This window comes from Phoenix dactylifera, chromosome 11 (genome assembly GCF_051530095.1).
Source record: "Phoenix dactylifera cultivar Ajwa chromosome 11, Ajwa_hap1_PhDact_Kaust_v1.1, whole genome shotgun sequence".
Lineage (NCBI taxonomy): Eukaryota > Viridiplantae > Streptophyta > Magnoliopsida > Arecales > Arecaceae > Phoenix > Phoenix dactylifera.
The window spans coordinates 1903829-1927428 of NC_143200.1; the positions used below are offsets into that span (position 1 = coordinate 1903829).

The following is a 23600-nucleotide window of genomic DNA, read 5'->3' on the forward strand; positions in this document are numbered from 1 at the left end:
CAACCATCACTGTTGCACCATGCACAGTACTAAATTTTGCTTTCAACTTGATATGGAAAAATAAGAGGTGCTTTGAATGGAAAGCTGACAGATATTGCTAGTCAAAGCAGGAGCATTTCTAAGCATCCAACCTTGTTTGAAGGGAAGTTTGATCTAGTATCATATTAAAAGGTACACATGAAAAATGGGAGGATCTTGTATACATAAGAGAGGCCATGGACAACTTTCTGGTATAAGTGTGCAACTGCCAAATTGGAACCACTTCTCTGTCAGCACATTGAGCAGGAATGGACATCGGCAAGTCATTACTAAATACTAACATGCTGAAGCTGTTGTGCCATGATCAGTTTGTTAAGGAGCAATCAGCAGCAAAGTTTTGTGGTCAGGCTCCAGTTACAGTTTGCAGCAAATCAACCGAGAGCTGTATTACCTGTCAAAACTCTAGCGAAGTTATGGCGCTACAGTTTGCTTTTACCTGATCAGGCTTCACATCTCTACTGATTAGTTAGCTGCTGAGAAATTCTTTAGCTGCTGCAGCACTGGATAACATCAAGAAAAAAGAAAACCACAGATATCAGTTGTAGGAGGAAACAATATCTTTGTGTACTATGGTTGCTAAATTTATAAGATTTAGCACACCTCTCTCTCTCTCTCTCTCTCCCTCCCTCCCTCCCTCCATGAATGTCCGATACTCCATGGAAACTACTGGGGTTAATCAGGAAAATTACCTGCAAGCAATGCTGATACATTGCCTATCTAGCAGACCAACCAAATCTCCCCTCCCTTGTCTGTTGATGTGCTCTGAAACTACAGGGAGATGATTCACCCCATGTGCATCCATGATCCTTTCAGCAGTAAGTAGTGTCATGTCAGGTGTTGCAGTCCATGCTTTACAATTATTTCCCTTCAGGTGGCAGATGTGAGATACCTGAATCCTGTCTACCTGCTAGAAAACAACAATACTAATTGACTGCATAGGGGCCAGAGAGAGATCCCTCCATACATCTGAACTAATGGTAGTATCTAACATAAAACAAGAATTTCATAGTTTATGACCTTACGGGCATGGAACACACCTATTTTAAATGGCACCGATGCAATCAATTGAAGAAATGTGGAGTTATTGTTTGTCTTTATCCTTTCCATTTTTTTTGTTTCGTTATGTGAGAAACTGTAAACATGAATGCTAAGCATGATTCTCCATTTCAACCAGTGCAAATGGAAAAGAAAGACTGCAAGGATGATGCAGATTCGAGCTTCATTTTGCTTAACTGATGGTCTCACAAGCTGGCAAGTTTGTGATACAGAGATTTAAAATATTATTAAATGCCAAAAACAATATCATACTGAGATAGAAAAAAGTTGGATATTTCATCATTCAGTACTTAAGAATTTATGATTGCTTTTCATGCCAATAGACCGGCAAGGAAGCACAGGGAATCATGTATGATGAGTTTTTACATCTGATGTAATGATATACTCCGAATCTGCCCAAATTTGTCCAATCGCCCAAATACAACATAACCCTGATCAAAGGACTTAAGGAGAATCAACTAAATCATAACAGGTAATAATGCTTCTATTGTTCAAAGTTCACATGGTCCATCAATAGAACCCTTTTGATGGACACAACCTCAGAAAATAAGGGTCCTAATGAGGACCGATTTGAACTACGTTCTCTCAGATTACCAATCAATAACAACACCTGTAATGGAACCGCAGGATCTAATCCAAATTGCATTTCTACCATTTTCCACATCCTAAGAGAGTCATGTCATCAAGGTAGACATCAAGATAACAAAGACAAGAAAATCCAGTTCTCACCACCTTATGTTTTAGTTTTCATCCAAGATCCCATCTAACATGTCTCTTTCTCTGGAGGAAGAACGTGATGCCAGCAGACCTCAAGCGAACCACAAACTTAGCATGCAAAAGTACTTATGAACTAAAACACAACATCCTATCCAGATATCATTGCCAAAATCAAGTTCACATGCAAGCCAGTTTTGGCATGAATCCTCTCAGGAAAGGAGATCAAACAAGGCTACAATCTTAACACATCTCAATAGCTTTAAATTTCCATATTCATTAATACCACAATTTTGTTCTTAATGCAATGATATCATTTCAGATTTCACCATAAAAAAATTACAGTCAAATTTTATTCTAAGCAGTACATACTTGAATCATGTAAATCAAACGGTCAAATATAACAGGGATCTCTTTAATTGACCATCAAGATAAATTTGTCAAAGAAGCAGCTGACAAAGCAACTTATAACAAGGAGGAAGGGCCTATTAATAATTTTACTGATGTAAAAACTCGTGATAGAGTACCAAGAGAGCATGCTTGGTTGGAGATGCGAATAAAGGACATCAAGTGAGCATAGTGATGCTACTGAAGACATGCTAGGGAACAACGTCAAGCATATGGCCCTACCTGTGCATAGAACAGGGAGTTCTTAGTGGTCATATGCCTTAACCAGAAAACTCATAATCCTTGTCTTTTAAACTTGATACAAACACAATAACATTGATACTGAAAGGCATTTCTTTGGTGCATGTTACATGTATAAGAAAGTGCCTTTTCATGTGATAAGGAAAAAGTAAGATAAAATAAAATCTAAAAGGGTAAAGGTCAACAAACCTTTGGACCAAATCTATCAGGAGTGCAGCTAAAGTGGGGGGGGGGGGGGGGGGGGGGGGGGGGCACAGAGAGAGAGAGAGAGAGAGTTTGGTCCAGCCTAATTGACAGCCATAGCAGGCAAACTGAATTTAAATTAACAAGTATAAAACATATTTGTTCTATTACCTCATTTTGCATGATTCTTGTTCTAGCGACTCTGCTGAAGCTTTGGATGTCTTCAAGTTCTAGCAGTCCTACTAAGGAACCACTGTCATCAATAATCACTGCATAAGATTGCTTCTCAACAAGCATAAGAGTGACTGCTTCCACTATTGAAGTTCTCATCAAGACAGTAACATATTTCGTTTTCATAGCTTGTGCAACTGTCATCCTTTCTGCCAAATTTCTGACTTCAGCACTGGCATCATATAGACAAAGAGAACTCTCGATCTTGCATAAATCAGCAGTATCAGACGCCTCAGCAGAAACTGCCAGATAATTAATTTCCGGGCTTTGATATAATGGGTCTTTAGGTTGTTGACTGTTTCCTTTTACTTTAAAGTCGTCCAACTTATCTGCCGCATCTCTTTTTTTATTTTGGCTTGATGAGATCCATGATGATAACCCTACAGCTCCAAGCAATGGTAGAACTATGTGATAGTCCCGTGTTAGCTCAAATAGGAGCAGAACTGATGTCAGGGGTACTTGACACACACCTGCAAGAGTAGCAGCCATGCCCACCTGCCAAAAGAAAATAAAGTTAGTGAAGGACAACAGAGAGAAAAAACAACCAGTATAAATTGTGTTAGTGTACCCTAATCAGTTGAAGGCTCTATATAACAGTGGCTGACCCAAGATTTGTTAAATGGGTGTGCGAGGGGGGGGAGGGGTGCTGATTGTTATTCATCGCTAGATATAAGTTGATTTTTAGTTTATAAAATCTAAGATATCAAAATTTTGAGAAGTATATAGTAGAAATAAAAAATATACACAACTGACACATAAAAGTTGCAACAAAGTTGCGCACATAATGAAATGCAAGACAGTGCCTATTCAATTTGATTCTACTAGGGCACATCTCCATAATAGCTATAAAGTCCTTTCATGGTTTCACCACCAAGTCACAACCTAAACAAAGAACTGGTTCTCTTTTTCTATAATATCCAAGCCATCCTTGTTTATGTAATTATCTAGAATGACAAATAAAACCTACTTGAAGCATATTGGTAAAATTCAGTGCATAAGAAATTAATTACCATGTATAGTTCCTTTTTGATGAGTGCTGCTTATAGTATCCACTTCTATCATTGCTTGTGGCTCATGGTAAATGTAACAAACTCGATGACCCCATAGTAACCCAAACCGTAATTTGGCCATTCAATGAATCAAAGGAAATCCCAAGATGACATACTGGACAGCCCCATGTTTTTTTTGGCTTATCTTATTACCTTAAGGTGGCAGAAAATTGGAATAAGATCGGTAAAAGATTCTAACGGTTCAAAGGATCTGATCTCATTTGGCATTTTGTGGGGTCAAACTAGCAATGTTAGGAGGGGCAAGCCTGCATTATTCAGTGATTACAGAAGAGTACCAAGGGAAAACGTGCTGTTTGAGGAGAGAAGTGGGGGGGGGGGGGGGGGGGGACACTTGTCCCCCCTTGTCCCCATCTGGCTCTGCCCATGTCTATATGTACAAGGAAACTGATTAGTTTGTATCAACATGCAGCAAGGACACCAAAAGCATGACATTTATTTGGTTACATAATTTTGTCGAACAATGTAAGAATCATAAATATAATATTGTTAAACATGGTATAAGCTCTTTTTTATAAAATGAAATATATGCCTTACTTTTACTCATGATATCAAACATAGCCTTGCTGAATAATAAAAAGAATAAAAATGATGAAAGTTTCCTTATAATTGTGCCACTGTGCTCATGTATAACCATCTTTTAGAAAGAGGAGGCGCCTGAAAGATTAAAATGTGAAAACATTTGTAATACTGAATATCTATATGCAGTATTAAATGTATACCCAGAAGTAATCCATGTGCAATCAACTACTATTGTATTGACAAAAAATTTCCAATGCTAACATAGAAATCAAAAGGAAAGGGAAGGAGAATCTAGAGATGAGTTTATGCATATGAAACAAGAAAACAACTGAGGCGTATTCTTTCAGTATGTTGTCAAAACGTAAAATGAAAGTAGACAGATATTCCGCATAAAAATGTTACCAGACCATATGCTTGAGGTGATGCCACGTCTAAGATAGAGAGGTGAAACAACGGATTGGGGCCACACAATGTTGACCTCGCAAATTTTCCATACGCCATCCCTGTTGCTGCACCAATAAAAAGAGATGGTGCATAGTAGCCTCCCACCAATCCAGAAGCTCGACTCAAGGATGTAGCAAGTATTTTTACCCCAACTAACTGAAACAAGATAGCAGTGGGGAGGCCATCAACAAAAGGTCGCGATTCCAGCAAAATGTCCACATTTTCGAAGCCCCAATATAGAACCTCAGGGTAAGCTAAAGCCATCAAACCAACAGTCAGACCACCCAATGCTGGAAATATGGCCTTTGTAATTCCTGTGGTCCTTTGAAAATTATCAACTACTTCCAGAGCAAATGATGTGCACACAGAGAGGGTTACTGACACCAACCCGCAAAGGATACCCAGCAGAAGATACAATGGAAGTTCTGAAAATGTATTGAATGATTTGAATCACATAAACACCTTCAAATTTTGTCAAGCTCTGTAGCATGAGAAAAATGGCTTAAAAGATAGCATCATTAACTTAATTTCTTCTACCCACCAATAAAGAACTATAACTTATTTCAAACCACTTTTTAGAGAATAAATTTTAAAAATGGAAGAAAAACAGTTGAAAGATAACGTGATTGTTTAAAAGTCTAAACTTTATCTAGAAACTAATGCATTAGAAAAATTAATAGAATAGTAGAGAATTTGAACAATATTCTACAAAACAAATTTGCTACATTTAAAAATATGAGGGTGACTCCAGAAGCTGACAGTACCATGGAATATTTAGCATCCCCTTTGTGTAACAAAGAAAATGAATGTACCACTTGGAGAACGAAAATCATATTCTGGGACTGTGAAAGCTGGATCAGAACCGAGACCGATTTCTGAAATAACAGATGCTATGACTGAGCTGAGTATCACCATGGGTGTTGAATTTGAAAGAGATGAGAATGAATCAGCAGGAGAAGGCCATAAGACAGATTCCACAGCAAAAAAGCATCCAGCTACAGCAGCATTAAAACCTACAATGCATGGCATTTACCCAGGGTATAAGCAAAATCATATTGGAGTGAAAATCATAAACTGATGAAACAATTTGGCAAAGTCCTTCAATTACTTAAAGTAAACATAGCAATAACCAAACAAGCCTAATTCTTTAATTAGTATGTGATCGGATTTAATCTTTTGGTGATAAGAGATTGTCTCTATTTTTTCAATCACAAGAGATCATCCCTGTACATCTTTCTTTGGCTCCATTTTTAAATTGCTTGAACTGAAAGAAGAAGTAGGAGGCCCTTTGCATATGTCCAGACAACTAAATGTAGCCAATATATCTTTGACTTCCTGACTGAACATCTTACAGAACCTAGTAACACTTGCCAATTAACTTACAGACAAGGTCACTTGAGGCAGGAGGTTGGTTTAGCATTGACTGTCATCCAAACAAGAGAACCCTCAAATATCTTATACGCCTTTGTTGTAGATCTATATTCCCTCAATGATAGTTCAGCAAAACTTATCAAGAATGATATGAAAACAAAGGAGATTCTATGGCAACTCATTTCAGATTGTGAAAGGGCAAATATTGTTGTGTCCTAGAGCAACAAACTCGAATCCTAATTTCATGAAATCCGGGAGTAAATAATGGTATGTTGCACTATGCCACAGAAACAAAAGAGAAATATATGTTTACAAAAGACTTGTACCTACAAGCAAGATGACTCAACATGCTTGCATATATGAAATCCATGCACAAACTATCATGAAAATCTACGTAAAAACTTAATTGAAAAAAAAGGAAAAAAGTATATGGAACATATGGACAATAACATTTGCGGCTATGCTGTGAACAAATATATAGAACATAACTATGAGAAAGATTACACACCATGCTTGCACATATGAAATCCATGCAGAAACTATTATGCAATCTATGCAAGATTTGGGTGAATGGAGAAAAACTGATAGATGAATATAGCAATATTAACACGTGTACTATAGTATTAAGAACAAAGTTTTAGTTTTGGTTTAAGCCAAAATTTGGTTTCAGCCAGATTCAAGCTGAAGCTGACCTAAAGTTTTGGGTTCCTGCAGTCATCCAATTTTGAAGGTTTCGACCAATTTTAGCTGAACTCACATGAACTAATATGAACAGTATTTGTAATTCTTTTGCCTCTAGTATCAGTTTACGACCATTTATTCATTTTTCAAGTAGTGCTATTCTGGGTCGTTTTTTTGGAGATAAATGAGGAATTCTAGCTTATAGTAGAATGTCTTGTCTGAATTACTCATTCTAGTAATCATCAACAATCCAAGTTTTATCAATTTTATGCATTAATATGTCTAAATAAATAAATAGCTATATACCCCCCTACGCCTCAGAAATATATAGGTAAATGAAGAAAAAGACTATTTAAATACATTGTATATGCTGATTGATAACATATATAATAAAATAAAAAGATGAGAAAAAGATTATTTGAACATATTTTTTGCACTTAAAATTTTGAAGGTGGAATTGACATGAATAATATTTTATTCAGCATTCGGACAATGGTTGCCTAGAAGTGCTACTATTGACTCATGAGTTGTAAATCTAACTTTGAGAACAATTTTATTAGATTAAAGTATTAAACATACATTTGCTGCAATTTTTGAGAATACTGGAAGCAATTAGCAGTCTAGTTTGAAGAAATTCAAGAGAAAGTTACTTTTCTTAGATCTATGATTTTTTTTCTTCAAATTTTTGAGAGATTTTGCAAGGAAAAAGAAGATAAAAGAGCATATGGAGTCAATCAAGCCCCCCTTCCCCCTCTCCTAAAATGGATATTTACAATACTTGAACTTGGAATTACATCTGAGCTATGTCTAATTGCAATCTTATAATTAAACTTTATATTTATATGTTGGGTATTTGGTACTTGATAGAGTGGTAAATTTGTTAATCATATAATAAGTTTTTGTATAAGGTTCACAATCTTGGTACTCGACACCGCACCGGTACCATTTTGGTGTAGCGTCGGTATGCTTGTTATGAGGGTCGGTTTGGCATACTAATAATTAGTACGCCCTCCAATACTGCAAACCAATACGGTATCGGTATGGTACACTATGTCTAGTATGAACTGGTACGAACCCATATGATGTACCATGTTCTTGTACATTTGCTGTTTTATACATGTATTTTTGCTCTTATACATATTTATTTAGGGATGTAGTAGATAACAGGATTTATCAAACAACTCAATTATATGTCATACTTCAAATGCAACATAATTTTCAAGCATTTTATTTATAATTTTTTTATTTTCTTATGGTCTCAATCTTTTACTCTAGAACACTGAACAATACATCCAATAACTCCAAAAAATATGTACTTTAAATTTTTATAATATATGTTTTATGGTCTTGCTGTTGTTTTCAGTCATTTTTTTGTGTTCAGAAATCCAAAACTTGGATAAAACTACAGAAAACAAAGCACAACAAGCTCAACTGAAACCAATCTGAAATCGAGTTTCAAGACCTTGATTAAGTACAAGTTGGCTATTAAACTCTTTTTAAAAAGTCTCTTCAGTCTTCTCCATGGACTTTAGAAACTTAACCATCCCACAGTGCCAAGTGATACTGTAGCTTATAATCGACCTTCCCCAAAGAGATGATCTGAAAGTCATTAACTGATCAGCAGATTGTGCAACAGCCATTATTAATTATATTCATTATGTTTTTAATAGTGTAACAGCTATACTTTGGTGATAACACTTCTATATTTACTAAAAATTTAACAAGAAAAGGGGACATCAGTCCTTCTCCCAATTCTGCTTGAGAGTTTAAAAACTTTTGAAAGCATTTGCTTAAAATGGAGAATCAAAGTCAAAATAGATGGCATTGAAAGCAACCACTCTTTTTGTTGGAAACCAAGAGACCAAGTGATTCAAGAGAGAGTAAACGATCTAATCATGAGCTTTTTCAAAATCAAAATTACAAAAACATTTTTGTGAACAATATAAAGGGTAAATCTCAATACACAAATATAAGACAAAGTCTTAAAAATCCTTGTTCTCTTTATATGATATTTTTTGGAGCAAATAATTTATATGATATTTAATTTGAGAAAAACTTAGTAGCATAAACATCTCCCCATTCAATCAAGATCATGCAAAAACAGAAGTTGTTCCAGCTTGTGAGTGATCCATATCTCATGAGAGGAATTTCATTCTCAAATTCCTTGTTATACATCTGAATGCCAGAACAATCATTTTATGTTTTGTATAAGGTATAGATGCACTTTACTAAGGTAATGATGACATGTTAGAGTATTTACAGAAGAAAAATGAATACCGATAGAATCAGCAAAGATGTAGGTAAAACAAAGGTTTATAATATGCCTGTTCCATGTTTGATTGGCTATTAAATATGTCTCATGTGTTCAAGATAGACCATCTCCTGCAATAAGTTTACGTTAAAGGATGCACAATTCCAATGACAGCTTTTACATAAACAGAAAACAATCAAGAGCACCAAAGATAGAAAAAAGACCTGATGAAATTCCAGCTGCAGATCCAGAAGCTATTAGAGACAACCTTTTATCACCACGCCACTCAAAAATATGACCAACTCCTTTGGCTATGGCAGAACCTATTTCAACACTAGGACCCTCAGGCCCTAGTGAGTTCCCAGTTCCAAGAGTAACAGAAGCAGCTATGGCCTTCAAGAATGGTCTCAATGCACCCCTTAAGTTAGATAGCATTCCCTCTGAGGGGGCTTGCAGAGAACTTTGTAGGCTGTACAACATGCCAACTATCACACCCCCGCAAGCAGGTACCAATACCACTCTCTGCCAAACTTCCTCAAGGGGCTTCTCCCTCAACCATGAGGCACCTTGAGAAGGTAAACCATCCCAACAGAAGTCATTTATTTCATGCACCTAAGGAAAAAAAAAGCGACAGATTTTTAATACTGAAACAAATTTGCACTACCAATTTTAAAAGGATTTCGAAATAACCTAAAACCAGGAAGCTAATTTATGATTTTAATTAGCATTCATGGTGTCATGATTCTTCATTAAGCTGATGACATGATGTTGCATTGAGTTCCAAATTTTTCTGGGATATGATTGACCACAATGTGCAACTCTTAATCCAACTATTTGGCCATTCGCTAATGTCATATCTGATGGCCTTCTAAGGGTGAGCCTTGGCGCAACAGTATGGTTTCTCCATTGTGACTTGGGTGTCATAAGTTTGAGATATGGAAACAACCTCTCACTGGAGTAAAGCTGCATACATTTGACCCTCCCTAGACCCTGCAGTGGTGGGAGGCCTGTGCACTAGTCTCCCCTTTAAATCTGATGACCTTCTTCACATAAGCATCTTCAGCAACTTCTGTCAAAACTTCACTTAAAGTTCTTCTAGATGCCACACTGTGTTCCCTACTTAGTAATGTACGTTCTGTTAATCTTACTCTGCTCTTCCTAGTTTTGCAGCACATCCATCAGAAAATCCACTTCCTAGCAGTACACTTATGCACACCAAGCCTCCCATTTGCCCAACACTCGAAAAAGATACTGTGGCAATGCAAGCATGCATTGTATTAATTTAACTGCGTTCTCGTTTCCCCTGTCATCTGCATGAACACCATCTTTTCATATGGATCAATTTTCAACTTTTAGGTCCGACAAAAAAACCTTTTCCTCAAGAAAAGTGGGTTCGTGTTCTCAGTGCCGGCCCGAGCGTTAGGCGACCGAGGCGGTCGCCTAAGGCCTCAGGCCAATGGAGGGCCTCCGGGAGGCGTGACCAAAAGGAAGCAAAGGCCCCATGTGAAAACAGGAACAGGAGCTTCCCCCTTGATGGAAGGCTACGAGTCTTCCCCCTTGATGGAAGGGAGGTGGAGAGTTTCCTGGCCTGCAGAGAGGCAATTTGGGAAGTTGGGGACAGTAGTTTTGTTTTGGGTGGAGAGAGAGAGAGGAGGAGGAGGGATTTGGTTGGCTTGATACACGCCTGAAGCCACTCTTATCTTTCATCCCTTCTCTTTTTTGGTTTTAGTCTTGGTTTTCCTTCCCTCACATTACTCCTGATCTAGCTGGGCCATCGGGAAGAAAGATAGAGGGATTGGAGATGGACTTCTTGAGTTCTTGGAGGGTGGAGATTCTTTTAATTTTCTCCTCTGGGTTTCTTCTCCCCTCTTGGGTGGTAGAGAGAGAAAAGGAGGGAGGGGGTTGAATGGCTGCTGTGCTGTGATGTTGCAGCTGCTGCTTGGGTACTCACTTGAAGGGGAGATGGTGGGACGGGACTTTTATTAATTAGATGGAGTGAATTTCCCATAATGCTCCTACTTTCTCTCATAGAGAGGCTTCTTTCTGGACAAACCATGAAGTGCCACGGGATGACCTTTTCTTATCCTGCTCTTGCTTGACATGGTAAACAGTATTGCCCAGCATTATCTCAATTATTTAATCAGTTTTATGGCCCGGCAATTACATTTCTATGTTTCCATTCAAAAATTATATTAAACTGAAAAAACTTTTTGTCTACTTTTGTTAGATTCATGTATCTTTGTTGAAATAGTATACTTGATAGCTATCTATTTTCATATTATTTTTTTAAATATTTTATATTTATTAAAAAAATTTATTATTAAAAAAAAAGTCTCATTCATTGGATTCGCCTTGGCCCCCAAATGTATCGGGCCGCCCCTGCGTGTTCTTATTATGTTTCTTGTTCGCAATTATTGCAATGACGCAGAGAATAGATAAGAAGAAAACAAGCTCCAACAAGCAATAATGGCTCCTTCCACTCATATATTCTTTATGGGCAACAATAACAACGGAGAAATACAAACTCTCCTTTTATTTTCAGAACGCAGGCGAATCAGCTATAGATAGAGAAATCAGCAAGCGAAGGAGATGGCAATTAATTTTAGAGAGTTCAGAGAGAGAAATTCGCCTACGGCATTGTTGAAGAGCACGACTCCGACGCCGGTGAGAAGGCCGACGACACAGGCGGCGATTGTGACGAAATCCCTGGAGGGCATCGATTCCTCTATGGCGGTAGCCATCCCACTCCCGAACTTCCCTTCCTCGGCGACATCACCCCTCAATCTCTGTTCCTGTTCTCTCGCCGTGCTAGAATTTCCCTCTCTCGGTCCGGGAAGGCTGGCCAGAGACCCAACGCTCGAGCTGCGCCTTGGAAGGAACCAAGAAGAAGAAGAAGAAGAAGAGGAGGAGGAAGAGGAGCGAAGAGGGATGGGAGTTCCGGGGAAAGGGCGGAGGTGAGCGGAAGCTCCGATGCAGAGTGCCAAAGCCATCTTCGCTCAGAATAGATTGATCAATAGTTTACTACGTAGAGAATTCGTTTATTTCTTCTTTCTTTCTCTTCTTTCCTTTTCCAAAAGAAAGAGCGTGATGAGAGATGGGGATAAGGCGATGGCGATGATGCAGGGGGGGGGAAGAGAAAGGAAAGGAACAGTGCACGGTCACCAGGGAAGACACCTGCGGCAGTTGGATCCATCAAGCGCCAATTGCACACTCACCGATGGATCGAGATCCAATGGTTATCAAGGCCTTCATTTTACGCGCGGCGACAGCTATGCCCTCTCTCTCTGTTCAATTGCTGGGATTTTTTTTTCTCATTTTCGATAATAATTAAGGTTTTAAAATTTTTTAATATTATAAACAAAGTTTTGGATGGCTAATTCACTCTCCCCCCTTGTTTTTATAAAAAACATCTCACCATCATCTACCACAAATAATGCAAAAAATTCACAAAGGTGCCCGTTATATACGCTAAGTGTTGATTATTATTTGGAGACAGAATTTATAATAAGTTCTTGTATTTTTAAATATATATTTGATTTATAAATTTATAAAATATTAAAAAAAGAGTAATATATTTTGAGAGGTGTATTTTCTGGTTTTTTCTTCAAAGAGACTATTTTTGTTCTAGACTTCTAGGCTCATTAGCCTATTGAGTTTTTGTTTATTAATGTATTCTGGATTCTTAAAATGGTTTTCAGAAAAAGTATATAAAAAAAGAAAAATCTAGATGACAAATCAAGTACAAAATAAAATTTGCTTGCTTACGGAGCTATAAGAAAATTTTTAACAACAATAAAGCATCAAAATAGAGAATCCAAAAATAATAGCTCCACATGAATGTGAGTGGAGAAGAAAGAAAGCACAGCACAAACGCTTAGCTGCTTTCATACTTGGATTTATTGAAAGATGAAAATACGGATGTATGCAAATATGTTCTTCACCAATGGCTCAAAGGAAAAAAAAATCGATCTCAAATACACCGAACTAGCTTGACGACGATAATAAACATTTTCACATTAGTCCTTCCACATAAAAATAAATCTTATACTTTGATTCGCTGCAAGGGTTTTCCTTTGATGAATCAGAAAATCACCATGCAAGAGTTTGGCAAAGCAAGTCTGACATTTCGAGCTTGTTTGTTGCTTGTACTTTTTTAAGAGTGATTACAAATAATCACATCGATTTAGGATCTTATAAATAAATAAAAAAATGGTATATTTGATTTTTTGGTGTAAAACTTTTAACCCCAATGCAAGCAAATGGAGATGCTTTGAGGCATGTCATGTGTCTGTCACTTGTGCACGGAGGAGTTCCAGAAGAATAGAGATGGAGAGACCCGGCCGGTCCACGATCCTACGATCCTACTTCCTCTCCTCATAGTCCGGATTCCAGTGGCAGGGGTGTACACGTAGAGATATAAAAGTTTCACAGCCTTATCAACCTGCACCATTCTGCTGCTGCTTTTAAAGGCTGCGACCCCACAAAAGGCATCAGGAGTTGGTACACAGAGGCAGAGAGAGATGGGTGATTTACTACTACGAGGGACTGAGAGGCTCAAGCAGGGGCTGACACTCTTCTTCTTCTTCTTCTTCTTCTTCTTCATCTTCTTCTTCTTCTTCTTCTTCTTCTTTCTTTTTTTTTTTTTCTACAATGACGGCTCACACACGACGGATGTGAATGCAGCCAACAAAGACAGAAAAAAAAGAGATCACACAAGGAATCAAGCATAGACATGTAGTTCGCCCAAATAAAGCCTCTAGAATGGTGAGCCGCAAAAGAGGCAATTCAATCCGCACTCTTCCTTCATCCGAGACGCTGCATGGGAGGCTGGATGAGCTCGACCACTGTGCGCATGCTTGAATGCAAGCAGATGCTCTCTGGCCTGTCTCTCTCTATCTCAAGCTCTTCAATTGATTAACATTTACATGCGAAATTAACATCTTGGCCTTGGTATCCAAATCCATCTGAATCGGGGTATTTGTGCATCTGATGCTGAATGCATGCAGCTAAGGGTGCTGGAGGAGAAGCAGCGGCAACCTGAGAGCTAAGGGTCCTCCAGAGCCTGGCCATCACCAGTGCAAAGTCCTTTGCCTTCGGCCCTGGCTGACCTTCGTCTCAAGGTTTCTCTCATGGATCGCCTCCACTTACTGAAGACCAGGATTCGGCAGGTAATTGTCTCAAGTCCCTGACCTACAAATCCTGTCCTCTTGGAAAAGCAGGAGCAACACCAAACAGACTGAAACCTTTTATCCCCAATGGTGCTGTGGAGAAGAGAGTGCCAGGTGCCGGAATGAGAAGCAGAGGCTGGAGCGCACCCGGCTTCACAGGAGATGGTTTCCAGTTGGATTCTGAAGGATGCTTCCATCCTCCTCTTCAGTTTTCTCAAATTCCCTGATGTATGTCTACCTGCAAAGATTGCTATTCAAAGTTGCATGGTTCAATATTGCTAGTGTTATGGGTACAATTCTGTTCCAATGCAAATGGTACATTAAGCTTTCTCTAGAGGAATTCGGTAGCAATGGTCTTGACATGTTTTCTTGATCCAGTCGGGACAAATCAACTTACTTCCTCATGCTTCCATTTCTTGATCTAAGCAACAATATTCTGCATCACCTAAGGTTATTACACATGCAAAATCACAGCAGTGGGAGACAACAAAACCAATGTGGCTTCAACAATCAATATCTGAATGAACTGAGAACACCGAACAGACTAATATTACATACCACATTGCCTAGCAATTAAATCCATATATAAAATCAATCAACAGCTAGAACCAATCAAGATAAGATATGGCTAAATTATAGAATTGGAGCAAAATTACAGAAAGCAAAAGATCACGATGCTGATATGTGCAGATCATCCAGTGCATTGCAATTTGGGTTTAGTAAAATTAAAGTAACAAATAGACTCGACTTAAGATTAAATGGGTGAAAAAGGAAAAAGAAAACCAGGCTCAAATATAAGCAAAATAAGAGAAGAAAAAATCTCAAGCTGCCTCGGATCTTGATTCATGAAACTAAAGGAATTGCTCGTGCTTACAAAAAAAGTGCCTAAAAAATGCTCAGAACTGGCATGATAGGACTCTAAGAAAACTTCCATTCGACTAGCACGTTTCGTGAGCACATCATGCTTCAGATTGGGTGGCCATATTACCAGCTACAGTTGTTACCCACTGGCTACGGGTAGTTTTAAAGATGAAGCCATTTCAGCTAAATGTTGTCCTGCAAGATTAATGATAGAAGCTATGGAAACAAAATGATCCAACGTCTTCTCATTGTCGTCTGGTTCAAGGCCATATGCTTCTTGAAGCTCCCTTGTTTTGCATTCTGCACTCTCAGCCTCCTTAAGTAATATGTCACCTTCTTCATCATCACCCATTTCAAGAGCTTCTGCCCTTTCTGCCCTAGCAGCAGCAGCTATTAATTGGAGCCTCTTAAAACTTGTCGTTGCTGCCTCTTTTTCCTTTTGTGAAATCTGCATTTCACACTCTTGTATTTTGTCAAGGATACCTTTGATCTCCTTCTCTAATTTCTCCAGCTCTAAAACAGCCTTCTCCCTTTTATTTTGTAAGTCTTCCTTTTCAATATTCAGTGCCTTTGCCTCAGCAGCTATTCGCCCTGCTTCCTTGAAATTTCTTGCAGCAGCAGCAACTTTCTTTTCAGCCTCCAGCTCAGGGCCTCTTTTGTCAATAAAGCCTATTCTCTGCTTAAATGAAACAATTTCTTCCTCGATGCTTGCCCTTGACGATGATAGTTCCTACAGAATTAAAACCAGAAGTTTAGTTATAGGAAGGTGTCAAGGCCCATCTACAGAAAACAAAGGTTGTTCAGGTACATGCATGTGTCCGTGTGGAAGGTCAACAGTGCATTTGTGTGATTGATATGATTGACAACATAGCGAGCATATACATTTTGTGGGCACGAAATGATTTATCTTCCCCAGATAGTATTGAAATGCAGGGACCCCATGTTGAAATTAGTAGACAACCTGAAGAGTGGTTCTTGAACCAGAGATTTGTTGTTTGAGCATTTGGATGTCCTCCAGAATTTTTACTTCTGTCTTTGCCAACCTCACTTTATCTTCCCTGGACTTCAAGAAGGAGGATGCCAAACTCTTTCTCAATCCAACCAAGTCCAAACAAGTTTTTGCTTCATCTGCAGAAACACTAGCAAGTTCTATCAGTTTCAACCTCTTTTGTTCTGCTAGATAAATAAATTCATCAATTTCCTTCTTTTTCACTAATAATGCCTCGCTTTCTGACTCAACCTTCAAAAGGGCTGCCTGCAGGTTATCATGCTTCGAATCAATACTAGATTGTGTCTCATGAAACTCAGATACCACATTAGAAATTCTACTCTCAACTTCTTGGATTTGAGAATTATTCTCAGCAATCTCTGCTTCCTTCAATCTCACCAATGTTAACAGTTCATCCAATTCCTTTGCCAGAATACCCCCTTTTCTCTTCAGCATTTCTTTTTCCTTCTTGTCATCTTCAACTAAACTATCTATCCCATGCGCCAATCCCAAACGTGCCTCAGATATTAGACATGATTGAATTTCCATCTCTAACTTCTTAATCTCCAATGATTCCATTAATGATTTCCATTCTTCTAATTTTTTGGAAGATGTGTCTTCTGCACTTTTAAGAACAAGAGCCGCAGAATCAACAGCATCCTGAAAAAAGAAAAACAGAGTTACAAATTGCAGTAATTCAACACCAAAAAACAAAGAAGTTTAAAGATAAATTAAACAGATCAAAGATGAAAAATAAATAAAAACAGTTCATGTCATCAGTCATTCTGCCATGATTGGAACAATCCAAGTTTACTGGTTTTAAAGTGTTATTTGCCAGAAAACATGCCAAGTATTTAGGCTTCTACCTATGGGAAAAGTTTCTAACTGCAAAACATTCCCATATTTGAGGAAAAATAAACATACGTAAGGTTTTTTATATGATTTCAACTTGATAACAAAGTAGCTTCAATTGTTATTTCTTTCATAGCATATCACACATAAATCTAAAATTTTACAGATATTGAAAACAGACTAATTTACAAAGCACGAGTATTTGGAGATGTTAAGATTCATATCATTCTTTTGTCACATTGGTCTTATTCAATCCCAATAAAAGGAAACAATTTTTTTCTTTTTATATCTAATGGCATGTATTAAATTCAGACATTAACATCATCCAGATATCTCTTTTTCCTCCATTATAATTATATCTATTTATCAGTTAAATCATTAAGAAAAACCTCCATATGGATCAAATCTCCACCAACCCTCTCTTTTTTACATGTTATATAATTGCATGTGATCAACAGAAACCATTTTTCTCACAAAAAACAGATTTGTCCTCACCTAGACATCATGTGTGAACTGCACACGTCATCCCTCTTATGTGAGCACCACATATACTTCAAATTGGGCCCACGGACAAGTGGGAGGAGGGTGTGGTTCCACAACATGTAGAAAATGAAAGCCTACATGCACGTGTACAAGCAGACAGGTATTAAGAAATAATAAAAGTTATATTCACATTTGAACAGATGAATTAATTATTAAAGCATGCAAAACATCTAATTTTTAAGGAAGAAGTAAGAACATGGTCTGATAAATATAAATATAGTGTTGACATAGATGCGGGGTTTGGGGGTGGGGATCTCAACTAATTTGATGAAAGTTTGTAATAAACAAAGTTATAGCTACAAATTAACATGCACATCACACCTTTTCCCTTTAACCAGACAATGACCCAACTTGGTCTAATCTATAGATTGAACATGATTTCATCCAAATAAAATCATGTTTAGCATTTAAATTTACCTGATTATGACCTCTTATTTTTCTAGCACTCCTCTTTTGTTTGTTATTTATTTTTTTTATATGCACAGCAATCAATTGGACCAAACATAATAGAATTGAATGGTTTCATATATCCATCATATCAAAGCAAGGTAATTGAGCTACATGCAGGTGACTACAGGGTAGTGTTGAGGTGGGGTATGTAATCAACATGCTTATTTGCATCTACATTTCTGGCTAATCAACATTTGAAACTAAAAAGTAATTAACCTAACTTTCAAGACATAAAAGCATACAATAAATCTATATTCATTTTCTAGATGCAGCGAACCTATTGGCCAACTAAGATTCAAACCATGCCAAACTGCACAAGTACTGTGTCAGACTGCAATAGATTGTGGTCACTGAGCTGAAGCACATCGAACAATGCATGAGCCATGCTAGTTTGTGCCTAATTGCCGCAAACCATGAGGACTTGTTAAATCACAATGCCTTGAACTTAACCATGTTAATTGTTGCATCAATGAGCGTGGTGCTGCTAACACAAGACAACATTGTGTTGGATCCATAATTGTCTAGGCAGGAGTCAAGCACAGTCCTCTTTACAAAACGAGGTGGGGCATCACCATGGAGTTACAACCTACTTGTATCTCCAATGGAAACCATGCAATCTCCCTACCTCATTCAATATAACTGTAATTTGGCTAAACAAAACTAACAGATAAAAATAAATGGAATGAAACGACAACAGATAAAATATGCATAATCTAATAAAACCTACAGGAAACCTACAAGTGAAAGAATCTTAGCTTTGCCACATCCACACCCATAGGGTGTGAACCGCTGTTGTACCAAAAAAAAAAAAAAATCTTAGCTTTTAAAAGTACTGAATGGAAGATAGAATATTTTAAGAAGATTTAATGCAAACTCAAGGGAATAAGTTCCAATTAGAATGGTTGGTCGGCAATCTTGGAAGCAAGGTCCAACAAGATCATGAAACCACATGCTAAAGTGATGATAATCTAGAGATCCACTAGAACAGTGGCATTGCCAGTGGAGGCATGGAGAAGAGAAAGCCACCAGCTGAATTTATTGGATCAAAACATTGCCGAGGAGCTTTGGTATTTACTAGTTCTCCTTTTAGTCAAACCATGCTCAAAGAATCCTATGTCATCTAAGGTAAGTTCAGAGTTTGTTTTGTTTTGAATATAAACATTGTGTTACTGATGTTTTGGTGTTGAAGAAATCTGAACTAATGATATACAATTATACGTGATCTGTGTTATGGCTGGATATCCTTCTAGATGTGTGCATTACATGATTTTGAGAACTTCCAAGCTAATTAGATGCATGTCAAGGACATCACTGTCCCCTTCTGATCATGGAAAGACTCTTATGCAATTAATAGACTTGCATAAAGCTCAAGAATTAAGTATGGCAATGAATTTATCAACCTCATTAGGCCAATGTATACAATTACAAGTGCCACACCCAAGTAAGTATGTCAGCAAAAGGATTCACGTGGATTATATAATAAACGCTAAACTAATATAAATATAAAAGAACATAATAGAGAAGAAGACATTTTAGTTGTAACGTAAATTTATTCTAATGTAGTAGGGCTACTATGCTAATCATCTCTTCCAAGCTGAACAGATCTCTTTTTGTATATGCATAGCTTGATTGTGTAATTATTTACCCAATTCAATGTCGCCGATTAACTCATGATTTCAAAATACATGGTTATCACAAGCCAACACGATCGGAGCTTTCAAAAATACAAACAATACAATCATTTACTAGTTAAGCTAAGCTAAGTTGGGTCAACAGTGCAAACAATAGATTAATTGCAATACGTATAGAAAATTGACATGACAAGAGGAAGAAAGAAAAACCTTCTCCAAACACCATACCTTAGCAAACTGCTCCAGCAGACCCGCACCTTCCTCCTCCGCCCCTATCTGCGACTCCAGCATCTCTTGCATCTTCGACTCCACAGAATCACACTCCATCTCCACTTCCCTCAATCTGATCAGCAGCTCATCCTTCTCCTTCTCAACTGCCGCAAGGCTCTCGCTGACCCTCTCCGCCCACTCAAAATCCTCCGCCTCACAGGCCTCCTCGAGCTCCTTCTCCAGCTCCCTATACCTCTCCGACGCAAAATTCACACTCTCAGCTGCTTTCCTCCGCCTCCTTACCAGTTCCTTCCTCTCCGCTGCGACCGAAGCCACCTTTTTCCCAAGCAAATCCAGCTTTTTGGATATCCGCGCTCTCACCAGCTCCAATTTCTCCTCAATTGACCCAAAGGCATCATCTTTTGTCGATGCCCAGTCTTCCGAAGGAACTATTTCTTCTTCGACCGACCGAAGATCCTTGCCCTGATCCTCCTCTTCTTCAAGAATCGAATCTGAGCTCTTGTCATCTGATTCTCCTCTGGATTGATCCGGCAACTCCGGGATTGCGTGATGCGGATACGAATCGATTTCAAGGGGAGTCGGTGGGGGCAATTCGGCTGGCGATGGGGTGGCGGCGATCACGGCAGGCTCCCCGGAGGAGGAGGGCAGGGGCCTGGGGAGGGGAGAGGGGGGGTCGTCGGGAGAAGCGGCGGTGGCGTCGTCGCGGGCGTAGCCTATCCGGACGGCGCGTTTTTTCTTGCGGGAGATCTGGCGGGAGGGGGGAGGAGGAAGGGGATGGGGATCGGCAGGGGCGGGGGCGAGGGGAGGGGGATCGGGGGAGAGGGTTTCGGCGGTTTGGAGGGTGAGATCGGAGAAGAGGTCTTCGTCGAGTGGTTGGGTGTGAGAGGGAGGAGGAGGAGGAGGAGGCGGCACCGCCGGCGGCGGGGGCGAGGGGGAAGGCTCCGGCGGCTGGGAGAGATCGGAGGGGGTGAAGAGGACCATGCCCTCGAAAAGGGAGCCATTGGTGTCGTCGCCTCCGCCCAACTCCGACGCCATCTGTGCGAACGACGACGACGAAACTGATCAGAGAATTCTACACACGGAGAGACGGCGACTGAGAGGGACGACGACGGTGAGATCGAAGACTCGCGTGGGTTAGCATTAGGAGCGTGAGTTTTTGGGTTAAATTTCTGGACGGGGGCGGGGACAGAATAACGGAGGGTAGTTCTATATACACCCCCCCTATTGCTCAGGACACCCCCCAAAAACCAAAAAAAAAATACCCAAACTAACCTTTAGTGTAATTACCATATTGCCCTTGAAATTTTCTCATACACCCCCCCTTCCTCCTCCTCCGTTTCGTTTTGAAAAGAAAAAAAAAAAAACACCCCTCAAACCCCCCTTAAACCCCTACTCCCCCGTTCCCCCTTCTCCCTCCTGTCGCTGGCATTCTCCCGATCTCCGACCACCTCGCCGGCTTCTCCCGGAACCACCTCGCCGGCTTCTCCCGAATTTTTTTTTTTCACGGTTCGTGCTCCGTTCGGCACTGGATCGCCGAACAAAAGGCTTCTGTTCGGCTGAACAGTGCCGAACAGAAGCCTTCTGTTCGGCAACCCTCAACCGAACAGATCTGTTCGGCTGCACAGTGCCGAACAGAAGGCTTCTGTCCGGCACTGTTCAGCCGAACAGAAGCCTTTTGTTCGGCGATCCAGTGCCGAACGGAGCACGAACCGTGAAAAAAAAAAATTTCGGGAGAAGTCGGCGAGGTGGTTCCGGGAGAAGCCGGCGAGGTGGTCGGAGATCGGGAGAATGCCGGCGACGAGAGGGAGAAGGGGGAACGGGGGGGTTTTGGGCGTTGGCGAGGTGTTTTGGAGGGGAAGAGCGGGGTGGGGGGGGGGTTTGGGGGGTGTAGAGAGCAATTTAGGTGAGGGGGTGGGGAGGGTATGGGGGTAATTTAGGAATTTTTAATTTTTTAGGGGTGTCCTTAGCAAATGGGGGGGTGTAGAGAGTATTTAATTTTTTTTTAATTTTTGGGGGGTGTCCTGAGCAATAGGGGGGGTGTATATAGAACCACCCAATAACGGAGCTTGAATAATTGGCCAAAATGACTTTAAAGTCCTCCAAGCGTATACTAATTTCCAGCTTGAATAATTGGCCACAAAAAATGCCATCTAATCCAATACCGTTTGTTTTTGGATAAATATAATTAACTTTAAAGGCCTCCAAGTGTATACTAATTTTCTAGATAACTATTAACAGAGGTGAGCACTCCTATAGTTTTTGATCCAACTAATCATAATATTAGAATCTCCTTCAAGAACTACTATTTTAGTCCTCAAAGTAGAAGTGGTATGGACAAGCCTTTTCCATGCTCCTCAAAGCTCGACCAAAAGTACAAAGATATTGAACCGATACGAATCACTCGTGGCAATCAAAGCAGAGCTTGATCCTTTGATGGCATAACCTACACCTCTACTGGCTCTACTGCTCGCAATGTGCCGCCGTTGAAGTTAATCTCAAGAAAACAAGGAGGTGGAAGCTCTCAAGTGAATTGAATCACTTTAGATGGCGCTGAAGCAAGAAGATAGGAGCGCCAGCTTTCACCTGCTATCAAAGATCCATCATGCATCTAGGTGCTAGAGAATCGAACAGTAGCCAACCAAGCGCTCAATGGAGCATATGATGATCTAACAGCTCCTATAAATCAAATCTCGTGGTTAGGCAAATCTTAGTCCCTATCACGGCGTTTGTATTTAGTTTGCAGGTTTGTTGAAGGCTGCAAAATTAAATCATGGATGGAAGATACAGAAATTTTCAGGTTTCTACAATATCAAGAATTTCCAGTTACAAAATTCTAAATTCAGATGAATTGTTCATTAAATTTCTCTTGTCGTTTACATGGCAGCTTCCCTGTCTGTTTAATTTGAGGTTTCTTGAGAACTTATGACTGCTCAACATGTTCCAGAGTACGGTGGATCAGATGCAATACCATTAGTGCATGGCATCTACAATAAGCATCTGCCAATTTACAAGAACCGGCAAACTCGATCCCATACCTTCAAGCATTCAATGTACCCAACGATACAGAGATTTTTTTTTTTTTAACCTCCCCTACTCCACTTAATCCTGATAAAGTTATTCTGATTATGTGATAAAATAGATCCCCCTGCACCACTTAATCCGGATAAAACTATGCGAAATATGAGATAAAGTAGATCCATCCATTTCTGCCACAAGCAACATCTGTTTAGTTAACCCAGATAAAAATATTCACAAATCAAAAACAAGACCTTACACTTTTTTTTTTCTTTCATGAATAAGACCGGAAGCATGCATCAAATAAGTCTTCCAGGCCTTTTCCTGCCAAATAGGAATTTTTTCGAAAAAAAAAAAGATAAGGAGGATTAAGAAAACAAATAACTATTTTGCACCAACCCTATTTGTTCATGAATTGCAGGAGGCTAGAGGAGAATTATTTCTTGTTAATGAATAAAAATACCCTTGACCCTGGAACCATCCCAACCAAGAGATTAAAAAGCTCTAGCCAAAGAAAACAGAAATCGCTACATTTTTTCATCCATAACAATTCATACTCCGAAGATGAATTGAATTGCATTTTTAACTGTTCACAAACCAAATGCAACCTTTTTGATTATATCATTAACCACCCATCATTGAATTACAGTGCAC

At 39.3% G+C, this 23600-nt stretch overlaps 2 protein-coding genes across 2 annotated transcripts; both read right to left on the minus strand.

Annotated features, from left to right (window-relative positions):
* Nucleotides 1-53: 53 nt before the first annotated feature.
* Nucleotides 54-12416, minus strand: CLC-E (chloride channel E). Its single transcript, XM_008798346.5, has 7 exons — nt 11841-12416; nt 9432-9819; nt 5717-5917; nt 4863-5329; nt 2812-3366; nt 729-943; nt 54-539 (listed from the first exon to the last, which is right to left on the minus strand). The coding sequence occupies exons 1-7, from the start codon at nt 12195-12197 to the stop codon at nt 506-508; spliced, it is 2217 nt and encodes a 738-aa protein (XP_008796568.3). The 5' UTR covers nt 12198-12416; the 3' UTR covers nt 54-505.
* Nucleotides 12417-15058: 2642 nt separating this feature from the next.
* LOC103713492 (uncharacterized) lies at nt 15059-21109 on the minus strand. The gene is made up of 3 exons (XM_017844058.4): nt 19929-21109; nt 16198-16884; nt 15059-15966 (listed from the first exon to the last, which is right to left on the minus strand). The coding sequence occupies exons 1-3, from the start codon at nt 20964-20966 to the stop codon at nt 15376-15378; spliced, it is 2316 nt and encodes a 771-aa protein (XP_017699547.3). The 5' UTR covers nt 20967-21109; the 3' UTR covers nt 15059-15375.
* Between the last annotated feature and the right edge of the window lie 2491 nt (nt 21110-23600).